Source organism: Gossypium hirsutum, chromosome A09 (genome assembly GCF_007990345.1).
Source record: "Gossypium hirsutum isolate 1008001.06 chromosome A09, Gossypium_hirsutum_v2.1, whole genome shotgun sequence".
NCBI classification, from domain to species: Eukaryota; Viridiplantae; Streptophyta; class Magnoliopsida; order Malvales; family Malvaceae; genus Gossypium; species Gossypium hirsutum.
The window spans coordinates 72042860-72062122 of NC_053432.1; the positions used below are offsets into that span (position 1 = coordinate 72042860).

Genomic DNA, 19263 nt, shown 5'->3' on the forward strand with positions numbered 1-19263 from the left:
TGCAAACATGTAAATCAATTTACAATTAATAGGTTTCATTTATTAGCTAACCACAAGAACAATCAATAATAATATGAAATTATAAATTAACTAAATAAAAAATTCAGTTCTTTTGATAATTTAAGTAACCTTGTTGTATGATCTATTAGCTACGTGGCACCCGGTGCCTAGCGAGTAAATCACAGAAGAGATTGCGCTCAGAGCTAGTGGGATTAACCGACAGTATTGAATGTGAGCCCAGCTCTAGTTGGATGAACCGACAATGTTTGCTCCCAACGCTAGTCGGATATACCGACAATAATAAATGTGAACCCAGCTTTAGTTGAATGAACCAACAGTGTTTGCACCCAGTGTTAATCGGATAGACCAAGGATTGTGTGCCCAGCACTAGTCAAAGATAGCAAATAAAATAACCAACTTGTTTTTCGGCAGTAACAAATAAGAAGAAAAACATTCTCCCCCTCTCCATTCATTTTCTTTTCTTTATTATTTTCTTTCCTATTAACATTAATATTTTTTTTGTTTTATTAATTTCCCTACATATTATGATTATCCTATTATAATTATTAATAATATAACCTATATATATTATTCTCATACTCATCCCATTTTAAGTAATGGTTTTATTTAATTGCTAAGTCCTTTGATATTTATCTTCTTTATAAATTTAGTATTTTTTCCCACTTTTATCACCTATTGATTTAGTCCCTTTTAAATAAAATAAAAAAATTATTTAATTAATACTCAATTCACTTTTAAAGTAACTCCCCAAAAATATAATAATAATATTTTTTAGCCCAATTCGCGCAGGCAGTGTCCCGGAAGTATGTTTCTCAATACCCCTAACTTACGGGATATTACACACCTAGTCACGGAAAGCTCAAACTAGTTTTTACTTTCCTTTTACCTTGCTCGTCAAAGGCTCCAACACTTCTGTATCTTCACCAAAGTTAACCACACAATAACCATGATTAAAATTAAGCTAACAACCATAACGCAGGCCTAAATTAGTTCCTCTTAGAATTGAAACCTTCGACATAATAAACTTGAAACTCAATTATCTCAATCTCCACTTATCCTCTTTGCCTAAAACTAATTCCATTCATCTAATTATTCATCTAAGATTAATTCTTAACCTTCAAATTACACAAAATTATCCAATTCGTGGTTACAAAATTTCAACATAAAATAGATATTTTTCATGAAAACTCAATAAAACCATAAAATCGCTTCATGAAACTTTATGGAAAGTATAGGAACCTTCTAATCATGTCAAAATAAGTTTAAAAAACACTTTGAAATATTATTTTTATGCAAAATCCCGAATTTCACCATTAATGACTTAATTTTCCGCTTTTATTCAAATATTTCGATTTAATGGATAAAAAATCAATTTAAAAGACTAAATAACATCAAAAACTAATAGGGAAATGATTTTTAAAACTTTGGCAGAATTGCTTTATAACTACTCCTATTTTTCACCCTGTTATAAAATAGTCCTTATTCAAAATTAAAGGTTTTTTGAAACTCATTTTGGAAAATTGATTTAATTTTCTAAAAGCTATAGACGAAGACATTTCCGGTTTACCATCCTACAAAATTTTGAGCATAAATGAGCTAAAATTCTCATTTTTCCCTCAAAATTCCTAGGCCCAATTTTGAGGTGTGACATGGATGCCTTCGTGGCTATCCATTGATCAAGCGTATGTCTGTAGACAAGGGAAAACATCTGAAGTAAAGAAAACACCTTAGTGGTGCAATTTGTGGAATAACCTCGAGACAAAGATTCAATGGCACCACCAAAGTGGCGAACTCTAAAAAGAAGCATAACTATCCAGTTTGAAACAACTAAAGAATGGTGAGAAATGCATGATGATGAGAAGCAGACAAAATCTGCCTTGACCATCAGTAGGAAGGTGAAATGGAAAGTGAGTTGCCAGTACCAACCCGTAAGTAAGTCGTATGATATCGACAGAGGTAAGAATGTTTACAGAATATGAATGAGTACAAGATATGAAGAGATTTAACACATGTTTTGCTGAGTTAGATGAATATTTGTCTGATTCCATAAAGTAAAGTGCAATGTTTACACTCTATATGAAATGATGAATAAATGTATGATAATACCTCATTAAGTTCTCATGAACTTATTTGATTGCCTCTGATTGTAGGAGTTGTTAGAAAGGAGGGTGGCGAGAGACAATGCCAAGGCTACGCCATAGGAGCGGCAGTCTGTGCTGATATGCATGCAGAGAAGACAAAGATCGTGGCGAAGTTACAATCTGTGCCAAGAAAAAACTAAGAGTCATACGATTAGTTAGAAGTATTGACAACACACGCGTTTACACGAGAAGCCTTATGGTGAAGTTTAAGTTTACGCATAAGATGTAATACTTTGTATAGTGATAGAAGTAAGGCGAAAACAATAGTCATATTACTTTGATTGTAAATGTAATATTAGACTGTACAAGAAGTTATACACAATAAGTAAAACGAGGTATTTCAGCTAAAAAGACTTAGAAATTTTATTAGTTGAATAGTTACATAGGAAAGCAAAGTAGGAGTCTAAGTACGTCGATCCTTAGGCGTAACACTCAGAACTCAGATTCAGTTGATCGGGTCAAGTGGAGGGCGTTACATTAGGCGTTAAATCATTAAATAAAGTTAGTGAAGAAGGTTTAAAAACGAAAGCCACAGATGCTGAAGCGAAGTCGCAATCATTAGCAAATACCATAACAAACAAAGATAGTGGAGTAGCTCCAGGAACGATAGTAAACCACAATTAAGCAAGGCCTCCATCCATAGAAGTTACCCCTAAAAAGGTTATTGAAGAAACAATAGAGAATTCAGTCAAGGATGTTGGAGGAAAGGTTCGACCTTCAAAAGTTAGCAGAGGAGAAAACTAGTGAAGATGGTAATGGGACTTCAAACCATGGCCCTAAAACAAAGTAGAAAGCTAAAGGTACGACTTGTTGGCTAATAGTTATTACATTACATGAAGAAATCTTCTGCTGCTCATACATAGAGCTGCATGTTGACTTTTCCCTATATTCTTTCTTTTCTTGGACTTGGGTTATATTCTTACCCCTTTTTGTTAGCTATCCTTCTTTTTTTAGCACAATTGTCATTACAATTTTGGGACATTAAATAGAATTTCGTAGGTGAGAATGCAGTTATACGAAGTAGCTATACAATTATTTTTCTTTCACGATTTCATTTTTTTGGTTAAAATACTAATAAAATTCTTAAAAACATTTTTTTTTATTAAAATAAGCACCTATTGTACCCAATAAGTTATTATCATTTAATTTGTGTTCAAATAATTCTATTTCAAATTTAATGTGATTAATATTAAAGATTCTTTTTAGTCAACGTTTGGAAACTAGAATTTTAGAATTTTAGATATCAAAAATAGTATAAATTGAGTAGTAACCTATTTAGAAATGTAACAATTGTAATTTCTTGAATTCATGGATGTGTTAGATACTTATTTAGTAATGAATTTGAAGTTCTTAAAATATTTTTAGATTTGACAAATTCATGCTTCTATGCATTTTTTAGCATATATTATATTAAATTTCAACTAATTTATCTATAATATACGAATTTATTCTTATCATTTATATAATAAATGAAATTCAAATACAAATTTTCAAATTTATATTCTTAAATGAAGCGATAGGTCTTTTTTAATTAAAAGTATTTTTTTCGAGTATAAATTAAAGTTAAAGCTTTTATATATATATATATTAGAGGCTAAGGGTTTTTTTTTTCGTTTTGATAAATAGTTTATTTGGAAGCAATAAAAAGTAGAAGGATTTTTCTAAACATTTTTTTCTTTAAGCAAGGAATATGGAGGATGAAATTGAAAATGTGAAAAATAGAGATTTGTAATCTACTAGTTTAGGGGAAAATAAACAAAAAGATTAAGGAAAATGGAGATCTTTTTCTCTCATGTTTTTGTTTATTAGCAATTAACTTCATCAAATAAACTTTAAAATCTTAGGAAAAATTACAACAATTAGACCATATATAATTAATTGATCACACAGTTAAATAAATTTTATTAACAAAATTAATAAAATTCAAATATAATAATATTAACAATTGATTTTTATTAAATTAGCCTTACAGCTTAAATTAAATATTGAAAAGTTAACACGGTTACTTTTGGATACCAAAATATAAAATTTTTGTCAAATATAAATATCACGTATACCGTATAAAAAAATATCAAATTTAAGTACCAAATGATGTAATAAGCCTATGAAATTTTAAACCTTAAAATTTGAGAAAAATCACAACAATTAGACTATATTGAACTAATAATCATACAGTTAAACAAATTCTATTAGCAAAATTATGAAAATTCAAATATAATACTAATAGCAATTAATTTTTATCAAATTAGTCTTAAAGCTCAAATTAAATGTTGAAAAATTAACACTTTTGAGTATCAGAATGTAAAACTTCTGCTAGATATAAATATCACGTATACCGGACAAAAAAAATATCAAACTTGAGTATCAAGTGTATTAAGTGTATGAAATTTTAGAGTCCATTTAATGTTCAAGGAATTAATTTTAAAAAAAAAAACAAAATAATTACAACGGTACTTTAATAGAATATGCTTTTAAATAATTTTATATTTTGTTAATCATACAATAAAATATCACTTTTTCAAGCAAACTATCTAAATAGAGTACTATGTTTAAGTAATTTTAGTTATCTTACCTCTATCCAAGAAAAATACAACTTGCATATCATTTTTCATATATTGAAAACAGATTTTTGAAATTAGTACAAGTACTATTTTTTTCGTATGAACCCAGTTAAAGGTTCGATAAATAAAGATGTAATATCTCGTGTGAGAAAAAAATTGGCCAACATTTCTATGAACAAATAGAAAGTTGTTCAAGTTACCTACTATCGCGGTTCGTAATCTACAAATCATTTTAACTTTCACAGAATCAGAAAAGAAATGGCACTTGCGATTGTAGCATAGAACATCATTATCAGTTGAAAATTTTGCAACTAAATCAGTGGGTTGATGTGAGTACATCTACTTTGATGCAAAAGAAGTAAAGTGTACAATCCTAAGGTTCGATGTGTCAAGCAAGCACTTGAGTTGATAAAATCAGGAATTCTGTTTAATATAAAGGAACATGATTCAGCATAAAACATGAAAACGCCATAATGAGTCCAGCTATTGAATAAATGGCAAAACACAAAATCCAATAATCAAGTTCAACCCCAAGTAAATAACTTTGACAAAATTAGGTTAAGATTTACTGCTAAGAAATACAACTAACCACGAACACCCCGATTGAGACTAACCATGCGAGCTGAAGCATCCATCTGGGAACCTCTCATTCCTGAACCGGCTCTCCCAGAGTATCCTCGTGATTGACCTGACCGATCCCTTGAAGCCTGTCCTAATGCCAATGGTCTGCCACCGCCAGTATACGCGGCACGTCCAGAACTACCTTGCCTACCCTGACCGTAGGACAAATCTGGCCACCTACCGCCGCCGCCGCCAGCTGTCCCAGCAGCATATTCCTGGTTATCTCGCCGCCTTAGTGGCAGATCCAATCCACCACCACCGGTTCTAGCCTCGACTGCCCTCTCATTACTCTCAGCAAGTATTGAAAGCTTTTCTGTCAACTGGAATGCCAAGGCCTGCAACCTTGAGTACTCAACATCATGGAAGATGATGCATCGTGTTGGCTGGTCCCAGCTTGCATGGAGTTCTTCATTTACCAACATCTTGCTAACAATGCTATGAATCTGGGCATCTGAGAGGTCAAACATTCTGGTCAGCTGGTCCAGGCCTAGTGTATCATAGGAAGAACAGTAGGTAAAAAGGTAAGTCCTCAGAGCCTCTTCCTTGATCTTAGCTTTCAGCATTTCAAGCACACTCTCTCTATTCCTAAGGAGCTTCCAAACATCAAGAGAATTAATGATGTCGAAGGCCTTCTGGGAATCTCCCTTGCAGAGGGCCCGGGTTGCAGCCATTACATGGTCTCGCACATTTTCTGGGGGACCTGTAAATGGCTGCCTCTCACTCACCTCAAGCAACCGCCTGAATGTCTTACTTATCACCTTGCGTTTGGCATCAAGGGAGTTGGCTGCCATGTTAGGAACCTCAAGAAGCATAGCACATATCAAATGCACAGCCTCCAGAAGCTCAAGATTTATGTGCATATGGTAGGGCATCTGACGCCTCCTTTCCAACCTTTCCTGATATATCCAAAGTTTAAAAGAGTATAAGTCCTCAAAAACTTGATGAATGTACAAGCCAGTCCCTCTATTATAAGGAATAAATCAAATTAGTCCCTTCACTGTTAAATAGATCAATTTAAATAGTAAACATTAATTTGGCCTTACTCGATTCTTCTTAATAGCATAATGATTAAATCTATCCATTTAATAGTAAAAGATCTAATTTGATCCAATACCTATAAAAAAGGTACTCGGAAGGTATGGTACTTTCACCTCAAAAAATTATATAGTAGCATGTAAGTGCCCCTGTTATCACGATGTTTAGTTGTTTGCAAATGAAGGGTACGACTTGCACGAATTTAAGTCAGAATTTCACACAATAAGGGCTCATAGATCAACATGAAAATCCCACAATTATTCTTTACAATTATGCCAATAGTTAGATATATAGTAATTATTTCTAAAGTAAAAAGAAGTAATCAGTGGCAAACATACTTCAATAACTAAATTTCCAAATGAATTCATTGTCTTGTAACTGTTTTTTATGCTACTGCATTTGTATCAACTTAAAATATCCGAATGCCTAAAAGAAACATTGTGCCAAAAGAAATATCCTTCCAATCCCAACAGAAACAATACCATCTAATCAACCAATCAAAAACTATTTACTAAAGTGTAAAGCCAAAAAAATAAAATTAGCACGCAAAAACCATAAAATGCAAACAGTAAAAGACAACAAAACTGTACAGACTCGAGGATTATCAGTTAAAGCTATTGTTAATTATGATCTGTCAAGGAATTATATTATGATCGGTACCTGTTCTGGGGTTTTCTCATGATATCGACTTTGTGAAACACCTTGTGCAAGCAATTCCTTCACCCTCCCACCAGAATACAGTTCAGAAAGGCAGCCATGTCCTTCAGCAATTAGTCCAACACGGAAGGCACAGAGGCCAACCTGAGCCATTGCCCGGTTAAAAAGTATCTGTGTTGAAACATCCATATGCTGAATATTATCCTGTAAATGACTCATCAGTAGCAAATCACGAGCAATTGAAAACTCATCAAAAAGGGCATGATGGTAAATATCACAAAGCATTGCACGGGCTTTGGTCCTCTCATCTCCACTTTTGTATATGAGCGTCACTAGGATATCCATCAATGCTCTACTATTCTCGGGGAATGTGGGCTTCCGGGACACGAGCTCAGGAGTAACAACAAACGCAGATGTACCCCGTGTTTCCTCCACTTTAGTCTCATCTCCATCTTTTTCTCCATCTTCCGATAGCTCAGCCAGTTTCCTCATAGCATCATAAACCTCTTGAGGCTTGTAATAGACAAGTTCAACCCGCCTCAGAGCAACCTTAGCAGCAGACTTCAAATCACCAATACGCTCTAAATACTCCTGGACATTTTGAGCAAGGACCAAAAACAAAGGTTCATCTCTCAGTCTCTCAACATACTCACGAGTGTGTGGATCAATGCACTGCAAGCTCTTGAAGAACTCATTATCTATTCTCTCAAGGAAGGCCACCAAATTTCCCCAAACACGGATAGTTCCATCATAGTCTGCTCCCTTTTGGGTTTCATTCTCATCAGGCTCAACCATATCATCGACCACAATGTTCGGGTACTGAACAAGAATGTCCAATATAACAAGCATATTCTGTACACATTTCTTCCACACATTTATAGGCATGTGTCCACTAAGACCTGGATTAACATCAAACTGTGCAGAGATAACACTGAAAAGGATCTCAAGCTTCTGAGCAGGAGTCTTGGCAACCTTTGTCAAGAAGGTAAGCTGCTCGACCTGTTCAAATTTTCCAGTTCCCTTCCTTCCCCTAGCAGCCACAACCTCTTTAAACTTCTTGTTAACCGTATCCCAAGTGATCTCACTAGGATCTTTCTTAAACTCCCGATCCATCAGTTTCTCTTTCTTGCTTAGTTTTTTCTCCCAGGCCCCATCAGCATCATCATCATCATCATCCATATCTTCCCCCTCATCATCCTCATCACTAGACTCAGCAGCAATCTGTGAGGGGTCCTCCAACTCAGAGCCAGATTCATCTTCATCCTCATCTTCATCCTCATCTTCAAACTTCTCCTCTTCACTCTCAGGATTCTCCCTATACTTGTTAATCAATTCCTCATACTGCTTATTATTCTTCTTGAGCTTCTGCTTCATTGCGTTCAAAGCCTTGTGATTACTGCTACTCATTTTCTTTTTGGCTTCCTTATTAGCCAAAGCTTCAGCTAAGAAATCTTCCAACATAACAAGACACTTAATATAAAGATTCGGAACTCTGTCAGACTCGGTTACACGCATAACCTTCTCCAACTGTTTATTAATCTTATCAAAACTCTCTTGCAAGCTAACCCAGTCATTGATTTTCATTGCATTCTTCATCTGATCAACCGTACTTGCCATCTCCTCAAACCTCTTATCTTTGGCGGATCTAACCACCCTCTTTTGCCCATCGGAATCATCACTATCACTAGCATTTGTTTGTAGATATCTGCTTCCGGCAGCGGCGGCTGTGGTTTCTCCAGCTCCCCCATTCTCAATTTCATCTTCAATATCAGTCTCCTCTTCTTCAGTGTCACTACCACCCTACCGTAAATTCAAAAAAAAATGTATGTCTAACCTCAATAAAATATTAGGTAAAGGCTATATATTTAAAATCCATACGTCAGAAAGACAAATTTAAAAAAAAAAAAAAAACAAACCTGAGTCCAGAATTTAGATGCCATTGGGTTTCACTTCCTTGATTTCAATTACTTCAAAGCTGCAAAAAGAAAATAATAAGAATCAGGCATTTCAAATAAATAAAATTATACGAAAAGCTGGATGAACAAAATATGAGCTTAAAATTAGCAACAATCAAATTTCGAATCTATTATTCCATACTGCGATTCAAAAAAGCATTCAAATTTTTTTTTAAATAATCACAACAGAGACGAGATCCTTTTTTCTCTTTAAATTATCAAGAAAAGAAGAAATACGAACTAGAAATAAGCTTACCTGATCTGAGGCGGCAGCGTGTTCTTAACAGGGTTTTTAGGTTAGCAGCACATCAACGTTGTATCTATATATAATTTCAGCTAAGGGTAGTTTAGGGATTCTGAATTCTTTTACTTTTTGGTAACCCATACAAACTTATCCCCTATGTTATTAACTTAATTAAGATGAAGTATTTGATACAATTTTTAAACTCCACAAATATTTTATAAAAATTATATATAATAAAACATTTAAAAATTGATATTTAAAATAAATTAGAAGCCAATTTTTTAAATATACTTGTGGAATAAAGAAATATATCATCAGTGTATTATACTCACTTATTAATTAAATAATTAAAAATATTATTAAATTAATATTAGAAGAATATAAATAGTTTTTTGAATTAACATATTATTTATTATTAATTAATATTAATATGATTCTTACAAAGTAAAATTTTGAATATCAAAATATGTTGTAAATCCCTATTTATTTCTTAGATAGTTTATTATTTTTATTTTTAAGATTTTAGACCATTTATTTTTGGATTTAAAATTCAAGTATAATTGTTACCCACCATTAAATTTCTTCTATTAAATTCTTTTTAGTAACATTTTGAAATTTCAAATATATATATACATATATACTTGGTTGTCATATAACAATAAATATGATGCTAAAAATATTAATTAAATTTTTTTCTTAAAAATATTCATTTGAGCTTGTTATAACAAATTAATTTTTTTTGTTGGAATGGTATTCTTGAGAAAAACTTATGTCAATATTTTGATTAAAAAAGTTAACAATATTAATTATTTAGTTTTACCGTTAACATTATAGAAATAAACTGACCAACTTATACTAAAAATTAAAGTATATAGATTAAATTTCAAGTTTCAACATAGTTTAAAAGTCAAATTTGAAATCTAACCATTTTCTTATATTGTAAGCAAAATCATAAACTTAAAATAAATGTAAAGTCATGTGTTCATCGACTTTTAGGACATTCAAATTATTTATAATCAGGTAATATTTTAGTCAAAAAATCAACAATATTAATTATTAGAACTAATTAATAACATTATAAAAATATATGAATCAAATTATGTTAAAAATTAAATATCATTTTTAAACGAAATAAAAAAAAACTAAAATTAAAATTTAACTATTTTTCTAAAATGGAGAGAGAAAAAGAGAACATGAGTATCCACGTGTCAGCCAAGGAACGTTCAAAGTTCACATATTACTTAATGTTAAACCGTTTAATTTTATAGGAGAAAGAAAAGACTAGAAAAAATTTCAAAAGGTTAATTAATTTTTTAGAAAAAACATTGAATTTTTATTAAATTAAACTACAAATTCATAAAATTAAATTTTAGTTCAAAATTTTTATCATTAAATTCTGAAAATGAAAATTCACCAATCACTTCTATCATTATAGTTTATTCAGAAAATAAAATACAAAATAAAGAAAAATAAGTATAAAAGTACTTGAAAGAATAGATTTTTTATTTATATATTTACAATAAAAATTAAATATATTAACTATATTTTTGAAAATATTAAAATTTATTAAATATTAAATATTTGGTTTAACTGTTCAAAATCTTTATTCTTATGAGTAACTCAAAATTTAATAATAAAATCAAATATCTAAAATAATTATATTAAAAATAGAGTGAGTTTAAGTAATAAATATTATTTACCTCATATTTCTATGCATCCTGAATTAATACCCAACAATAAATCTAATATTTAAATATAATATATATAAATCTGTAATAAATAAATAAATAAATTCGAATATTTAAATTTCTATTATTCATTAAATGAGTATTTATATTATAAATTATATATATAAGAATGATTGTGTTAGGTATAGGTTGGTTTTAAGCGCTCTTTTATGCTTAAATTTATGATTTAATTTGTGTACTTTTTGTTTGGTCTAATTTGCTCATGCTGTTATTATCATTTGTCAATTGATGTGGATTTTTTTTAAAACACTCATTTCAACTTAAAATGTCAATTTTTTTCTTTTACAGTTGTGTTTTAATACTTATTTTTTTAGTATTCATTTTAACAATTTATCAAACAAATCTTAAATAGAATTATTTTTTTAGAAATACCAAAGTGCTTTAGTATTTTTTTTTTTTAAAAAAGACATTTTGGTTCAGATGTCTTTTAAGCCTAGTTTGAGAAATGATTAAAAAAATTAAATCAGATGAAAATTAATATTTTCAATAATTTATTTCTTTTATACATGTTTGATATCCAAAAGAAAAAAAAATTCAATAGGAATATTCAGCAAAAAAGTAGAAAATGATAGGAAAATAAGAACTAGTTATCACTTAATGGACAATATTTTCATTAAATTCAATTTTAATATTATATTATTCTATAAAAATTATAAAATTTAAATTTTTTGTTTAGAATAAAGTGAAATGTTTAAAACTAAAAAGAAATGTTTAAATTTGACAAATAGACAATCACGTCACAACTTACCTATCTTTGCGTTGCAATGTTTACAATGTGTATATATGCAAAGTCAAAGGTGTTCCAACTAGATGATTACATTACAACTTCATAGGAAAGAATGTTGCAACATGGGTTTGGAATGTTGAGACTTCAATTGTCATCTGCTTCTCAGCTTCTCGTTTTAGAAAAAAAAAAACATGAACACACTAGAACTTGTGCCATGTGCATATATGCAAAGCCAAAGGTTCAAATTTGACAAATAAATGGTCATGTCACAACTTGCCTTATCTCTGTGTTGCGATGTACATATATGCAAAGTCAAAGGCGATCCAACCAAATGATCACATCGCAACTTCATAGGAGAGAATGTCGCAACATGGGTTTGGAACTTTGGAATGCTGAGACATCATTCGTCATTTCTCCCAACTGTTTCTTTTCATCTCTTATTTCATTAAAGTCATTTTATTCCTTGTTTGCTCTTCACGTTCTTTGTTCTTTTAGTTATTACTCTCGTCTGGTCTTTCATTTTTCTAAGGCTTCAACAACTGGGGAGGGGGGTGAGGTTTGCAAGATTCTTCAAGATTTCCTTCTCATTTATTGTCACAAGCAAGGTGATATCTTTCTATTCTCTTTTCTACTATTGTAGTTCTTATTTTGTGGTGATTATTGTGCCCTTGCATCATTTGTGTTTTATTGTTTGCTTGACATTTGTGGGTTCTAGTTACCAACACGCCCTCCCCAAAGAGGAGAGCGGTCCAACCATCTGCGGGGAGCAATGCTCTGCCATATGATTCTTACCGTTTTAACCATCATATTCACACCAGTTTTGGTGCTTAACAGATGTCCTAATCTCATGAGCATGCAAGCAGCATGTAGTACACTCTAGGCAGGGATCAGACCATCTTTGTTTTCTATTGAATTTATTTATTTGCATAAGAACTAATTCAAGATAGCGTTGTTAAAAGATGCAATGAATATTAGATGGGAAGTTCATTTAGATACTTAACGTGACTACTCTCCCTCTGTGAAAATAAAAATTTGCAAAACAAAAAGTATGAAGGGTGGAGATTAGGATTCTACACGAAGGGGAAAATCGCATACTCTGCATAGAAGAGATTCCATATGAAACGATAGAACCCCGCGATTGCTTCCTGCAAAATTTCAATCAAATATAAAATCAGGTGTTGACCAAATTCTCTTGCTCCCTGTTTGTGGCATGAAAACCCCTCACATATGAAGGATTCTTTGCAGTTTGAAGTTCTAATTAAGTTAATAAGAAAAGAACCCTGACACATGAATCTTACAAGCATTAGTCACTTGACAATGAAAATATAAGAGAGCTGACTGGCTGAAATAAATCAGTAGACTGTGTTCGCTGTAATGCAGGTATAATCATTTATTTCGGATGGTTATAAAAATAAGTTCCTGCAGTGGAAATTGCAGCTAAACTAGTCATTGCGCATGCAATAATCCCGGACTCAATCCCTGGGCAACCCCTACCTATACATTTATCAGAAAAAATTGTGACTGAAGTGCATCTGGTGCACTTAGGCAAACATATTACTGTCTTGCTAAGACATTAGCCAGTGGAAGATCATCCTCAAGTAATAACAGGCAAAGATGTAGTCACTAGACTGTGGTTAGAGAATATGACAGTACCCAAGAAATATCTATATAAGTAGTAGTATTTCCAGCATATAGTTGAAACTAAATATTATCATATTTATTAAATCCATAATTTGTTACAAAGATGATCATTTTATTTGCTTCAAAATCCATTAACTTCATATGTTGAAGAGTATGCCAAATTTCAATTTCTAAAATGTCAGTCTATACCGATGTTACTTGGACTCAGTTGTGGGTGTCAGATGTTGGTAGTGTTTGACATGTGTATGTTCAATTTTGTTTAATAAGTTTTTCCATGTGTTAGGAAAGTCTTTGGAGAGTCCTACCCCCGTAACTATGTCCAAATGTGTCGGATACAGATACTTTAAGAAAAATAAAAAGTTGGAGCACCATAGGTTTGTCATTTATACAAACTAAGCAGCCAAAGGCAGCCCTAGTTTATGAACACCGTGACTCCAGAAGGACTGTGAGTCAAGATAACCATTTGCTATGTGGTCATCCATAATCACCAAAACTGAAAGAATTCATTCAACTAAATTATTATATAACAGATCGAATCTGCTAATGTGATATGATCTACAAGAAGGTAGGCATTACCTTTGTGTAATTTGCTTGTTCCAACACCCGTGTCTGAACCAATTAAAATAAAAATTTGCATCAGAGACCATAACTATGAAAGAACAATCAGTCACAGAGTGTACTGACATTATAAAGTTAAATAATACTCCAACGATTAGGTTTTCTTATGAACAAGCAATTGCTTTCGAAACACAGATTCATTCAAGAATGTCCATTTCTGGAAACAAAGAGTTAAAAACGAATCATATGATTCCTGGTCAATATTGTATTAGGAGAAATCTTAAATCCAGGAAACGCACCTGAAAAATCAAGCAGACCGCCAAAAAGATATGAGCAGGTACCATTAAACTACGCCTGAAAGCCTGTAACATATGCAATTGAAGAATTTACTATTTTCGATAATCTCCCTTGAAGATAGATGTAAAGAAATCAAAACAATCTGCTTCCATAAGCTACACAAATTAAGCACTGAATTCAGGCACAAACAGTAGTGAATGATAAGACGGGCTTCGAGTGCTACTTGTTCACCTGAGGCATGTATATTGCAGCCAACACAGCAGCAACATAATTCACCAGTAGAAGTCCGGAACCAAGAAATGCAATATTTCTAACTCCAAGCTTTGTTGCTAATGTTGATATTTGAAATCTGTATATATTGTACAAACAGATCTGAGACAGTGATGTCCAAAAACTTTCAAAGCAAGACAGAAATTGAGGCTCACGGGAAATAAACATTCAAAAATTAATTAATATTTCACCATTCATGAAGGAAACTAAACCAGGGAACAGGGGAACTTGATATCAACAATGTCAACAGGAGAAGAACAAAAACAAACAGTATATGTTAAATTGATCATATAACTTACTTGCGATCTCCTTCTACATCTGGAAGATCCTTGGTTATGGCAATAACAAGTGCAAACAATGTTACGAAAGTAGTGATAAATGCCACGGGTGCACTGCAGACAGAATACAGGTCAAAGACATGTTTAGCTCTCTCAGTTGTTTTCAAACAGGTGTTCATAAAGCTAAACTTCAAAATATACAAGGCAAATGAAATTTTTTAAGACAAAGCAGAACCTTTACCAATGATGCCTGTTTAAAAAAGTAGAGCACAGATCTTAGGAGTTGATTAGATGGAAGAAAGTACAAGAAAGGTTCCACCGCACTCAATGATGGAAAAGAACTCAAAGGCAGTTCATGGATGATAGAGGATCTAGCTCATGAACTAAGGGCCCATACTTTTATAAAGTTGCAATACTAGGTTAGGAATGTAATAGAAGTAATTGAACACTTTTTCATTTGTTTGTGGTCAAGGATATATGTATTGAGTGTAATGAATGGTTACCCACCTCACTGAAAAATACACCAATATTAAGAAGTCAAATGTAATGAAAGGTTACCCACCTCCACTGAAATGGAAGTCCAAGAGCAGCTCTTGTAGCATAGTACACCCCAAAATTGAGAAGGAAACCCCTCACCTGCAACTTTCAATTTCTTAAGATTTTTTCCAATAATGCCTTTAGAAACAAACATGACAAGTTTTTGCAGTAGTAAATGATGGTGCCAATTAATGCAAAAGGGTACCATTTCCATGTAGGTTAAGGTAATTATCACAAAACCAACAACTATTAAGATCATTAAGCTGGTCCACTTACTGACCAGACTTCATTTCTGTTTTACAACCAATTCTGGACCCAAATCAATCAAAATTTATGCTGCATAAAATTCAATTAATCAATGCACCAGACACAAGGACTGAAATATGATATAAGGTTATCTCTGATGACTTCTGCCATGAATTGCTTCATTTTCTACTATCGAGAAGAATTTTTTGTCCACACTTAACATGTGATCAGTTTCAGGTAACCCTTATTTGTCAGCTTCATATTTCATGTTAATAAACAATATTGCTTCACAAAAATAACATAAAAAAAATACCGTGGCAATTATTAGAAATGCTGCAACAGGAAATCTCTTCATTCTAAATGGAGGAACTGAATAGATAGTGCCCAGGAAAAGACCAAGTGAGTAAAGCGATGTGATAAATTGGCCAAAGTTGTATCCAACAATCAGAAGGCCAGTCACTGAAAAAAATATCACCAAGAACCATGCTGATTGAACTGAGAGATCCCCTGCAGCTATGGGTAAGTAGGGTTTATTTACCCTGCAAATTGGAGGAAAAAAAAGGCTATTTAAATTCTCATCACTTTAAGTCACTAGTAAATCCCCCATAATAAAATCTTGAAATCTCAAATTTTCTTTCAGAAGCTATGCACTTGTACAGTTACCTACATGATCTACAAACCAAGCTTGAAACTATAACACAGCTATACAATAAAAAAGCATTCTCAAAAATTCAAAGAGAACTTGTTACAGGTGCACTTGTACAGTTACCTACATGATCTGCAAACCAAGATTGAAACTATAACACAGCTATACAATAAAAAAGCATTCTCAAAAATTCAAAGAGAACTTGTTACAGGTGCCTTTGTGGGCAAGACAAGAAGTCAAAAGCACCAAAGATGGGAAGAGGATAAATCACTTTAGTAATATTAACATCTATGTGCCAACTACAAATATTTATTCTAAGGTTAGGAGCTCCCAGTGACGAGTTTCATATACTATTCATCTTAGGTTATTCTTGTGGTAGAATTACAATAAGAGGAAGGTTTCATCAAATGAAGCAAATTTTACCACGAATAGTCCAGTGACTTGATCCATAACCCATGACCTTAACAGAAAAAGAACATGTTCAATAATAAAAATCTATCCATGTTAGATGAAAAAGAACTGGGTGTTTTCTAAGTAATGATCCAGTCTAGATAACAGCCTCTCTTTCTGCTGAATATTACGGCACATAAATGTGCATTACAGTAGTTGTGTTACTTGGCAGCTCAGATTTAAATTTCAAGGATGTGAAATAAGCCGCTACCTACACTTCCACTTGAGCTCTAAATTATTTTTACAAATATGTGGTACATACTTGTCAATGCCAATATCATAGATCTGATTGATGCCAACTATATAACCATTTCCACATATCAGAGCTATAAGACCGGAGAATGCCTTCAGCACCAGGGACCACTTGATCAAATTTGAATTCTCAATTAATGCTCTTCCCACCAAAGCACTGTCAACAGAATTGACAACAAATTTCACTTAAAGTAAACCTGAACACAATTATTTAACTAACCATATTAAATCATTGTTTCAGCCATAAATTCTTACGCTGATCCTAGGGCCGTTCCACGTATAGTATGGGGCCTTAAAAACCTCCAGCACGCATCTCTGAAAGACGAAATCTTGTTCAGCATTGGATCAGACCCAGCAGCACCAACTTGACTGCAAGCCTGGTATAAGCCACATTCACATCACAAAAATGCCACGTACCACATATAGACTCATTGATTCTCACCAGGTCATAGTTAACATGAATGAATATGAAATAATTGTTTCATTAAGTATGGTACGGGGAGGGGTGAATTGCCAAACAGTCCTAACTGTATAGACCTTGTTAAATTGACAAGCTGTTTTGAGCTTGAAAGCTCAAGACTTGTACTATTGGATCACTAGCCAATCAAAAAGGGTTCTAAACCTTGTAAAAGAAAGCCATTAACAGCATCAAGAGCCTTGAAACAAAAATTCTCAGTCTGAATGAAATTAGACATAATATGGATGATGCTTTACCACTTGCTTTTTGTTTACAAAAGCAAAAACTAAAAGATGTGTTTGAAACAAAAACAAACAAACAAACAAAGCATTTATTTCAAAAATAAAGATTTTTTATTTTCAATTTCAATCAATTATCAGTTTGCTTTGGATTCACATTTAACTGGAAAACCTATAGCAAGTTTATTCTCCAAGATAAATTGATAACTCCAAGAAGTTCAAGTCTTCAAAAAGAACCCAAATCCATATTAACATTCAAATTTTGCAGATTCGCAAGCATAACCTACAGAAACCCAGAAAACAAAAAGAAGTTGAACTAGGAGTTTAAGATAACAAGACATACCCGGATTGAATTACGCTTGAATTTCCTAGCTGGAACATGTTTTGAGCAACTTGAATAACCGTAAAGCCCAACTGAAACAGCATATTTGGAGCATCTCAAAGACAAATCAAAATGCTTGGCATTGAGCTTACTGGGTATTGCCTTGGGGTGACAAGATGAGGCCTTGCAATGAGGATTTACAGCTGAAATTCCAAGGGAAGAACAGTGGGAGAGTGAGAGCTCCATACAGTAGAACCCAAATAAAGAAAGCTGTAGAGACAGGGAAGAAAGGGGGGAAAAAGTCTGGAGTTCGGACAACCAAGAAGCAAATTTCTGGTCTTCAAAGGTTCATGATTTTGCAGTTGTGCCCTTTGTTAGTTTTCCACTTATTTTCTTTCCTAACCATCAAAGTTTTGTAATTTACACTTATCAGCAATAGATTATGTAATTTTTGCAACCATATGCTTTTGAAATAGTTAAAAGGAAAAACTGCTCCTTTGAGCAAAGTTACAGCTAGTACTGCTTGAAGAAAATACTATAAGATAATGAATGGATCCAATGTAACCAGCGGTGTAGGGAAGGTTTGCACCTCCTTTCCGTATTATTTTCAAATTTTGACGCATATTATGCGAAAGTTCAATATAAATTGGTACTATGGGCCTTGGCATGAAACGATGTAATGGACCTTCACTAAACCGAAATGTATATTATCTTCTGAAAAAAAAAATTGAAATGTATTTTTTTTAAATCAAGATATATATTGCTGATAGCAATAATTATTCTGTTTATCGCGGGTACTGCTCGAAGAGGTAAAGCCGACTATGAAATGCACTTTGTGGAAACTGTAATGTTTCTGATCTTTGATTGCTCATCGTCTTAGTGGACGTCGAAGGGATGAATTAAAAATTAAACAGTAAATTATATTATTGTTCACTAAGCTATAGTAAGTTTTTTGTTTTAGTTACTTGAATAAAAAAGCTACAAGTTTGTCACTGAATTATTCGAAAGTTTTTTATTTAAGTAATTGGATTGTTAAAAACTTAAAATCGATGTTATATGGCTCCCATTGACTGTTTGCATTAATCAAAAGTTCTTTTTTCCCTTCTCTTATATAATTCAATTTTTTTCAAGAAACAGCTTCAGACATAACGTATTTGCGAACCAAAATTCAAATAGTTTTTTTTATCCAATCTCCAACACCGATTGTCAAAATGACTTAGATATGTTCTTCTACTCATTGATAGATATTGATCCACCATACCAATTATCAAATCATTGCTTAGCGCTTGCTAGTGGAAGTTAAAAAAAAAACTTAACAGTCCAATAATTTAAATAAAAGCTTTTAAATAGTTTAGTTACT

General features: G+C 32.5%; 2 protein-coding genes across 3 annotated transcripts; both read right to left on the bottom strand.

The window, feature by feature from the left end:
* Nucleotides 1-5178: 5178 nt before the first annotated feature.
* Nucleotides 5179-9378, bottom strand: LOC107889471 (eukaryotic translation initiation factor 3 subunit C). Its single transcript, XM_016813907.2, has 4 exons — nt 9248-9378; nt 8953-9011; nt 7040-8836; nt 5179-6240 (listed from the first exon to the last, which is right to left on the bottom strand). Exons 2-4 carry the CDS (start codon nt 8974-8976, stop codon nt 5308-5310), a joined length of 2754 nt encoding a protein of 917 aa, XP_016669396.2. The 5' UTR covers nt 8977-9011; nt 9248-9378; the 3' UTR covers nt 5179-5307.
* A 3229-nt stretch (nt 9379-12607) lies between these two features.
* Nucleotides 12608-18516, bottom strand: LOC107889470 (homogentisate solanesyltransferase, chloroplastic). 2 transcript variants are annotated; one of them, XM_016813906.2, is made up of 10 exons: nt 17925-18516; nt 17141-17262; nt 16896-17042; nt 15851-16076; nt 15317-15390; nt 14776-14868; nt 14438-14555; nt 14209-14271; nt 13928-13960; nt 12608-12855 (listed from the first exon to the last, which is right to left on the bottom strand). In XM_016813906.2, exons 1-10 carry the CDS (start codon nt 18147-18149, stop codon nt 12781-12783), a joined length of 1176 nt encoding a protein of 391 aa, XP_016669395.2. In that variant the 5' UTR covers nt 18150-18516; the 3' UTR covers nt 12608-12780. The 2 variants fall into 2 exon arrangements, with proteins under 2 accessions (XP_016669395.2, XP_040932562.1); XM_041076628.1 differs by lacking the exon at nt 12608-12855 and having other exon boundaries at nt 13933-13960; nt 14209-14348; nt 17925-18472.
* Nucleotides 18517-19263: the final 747 nt, after the last annotated feature.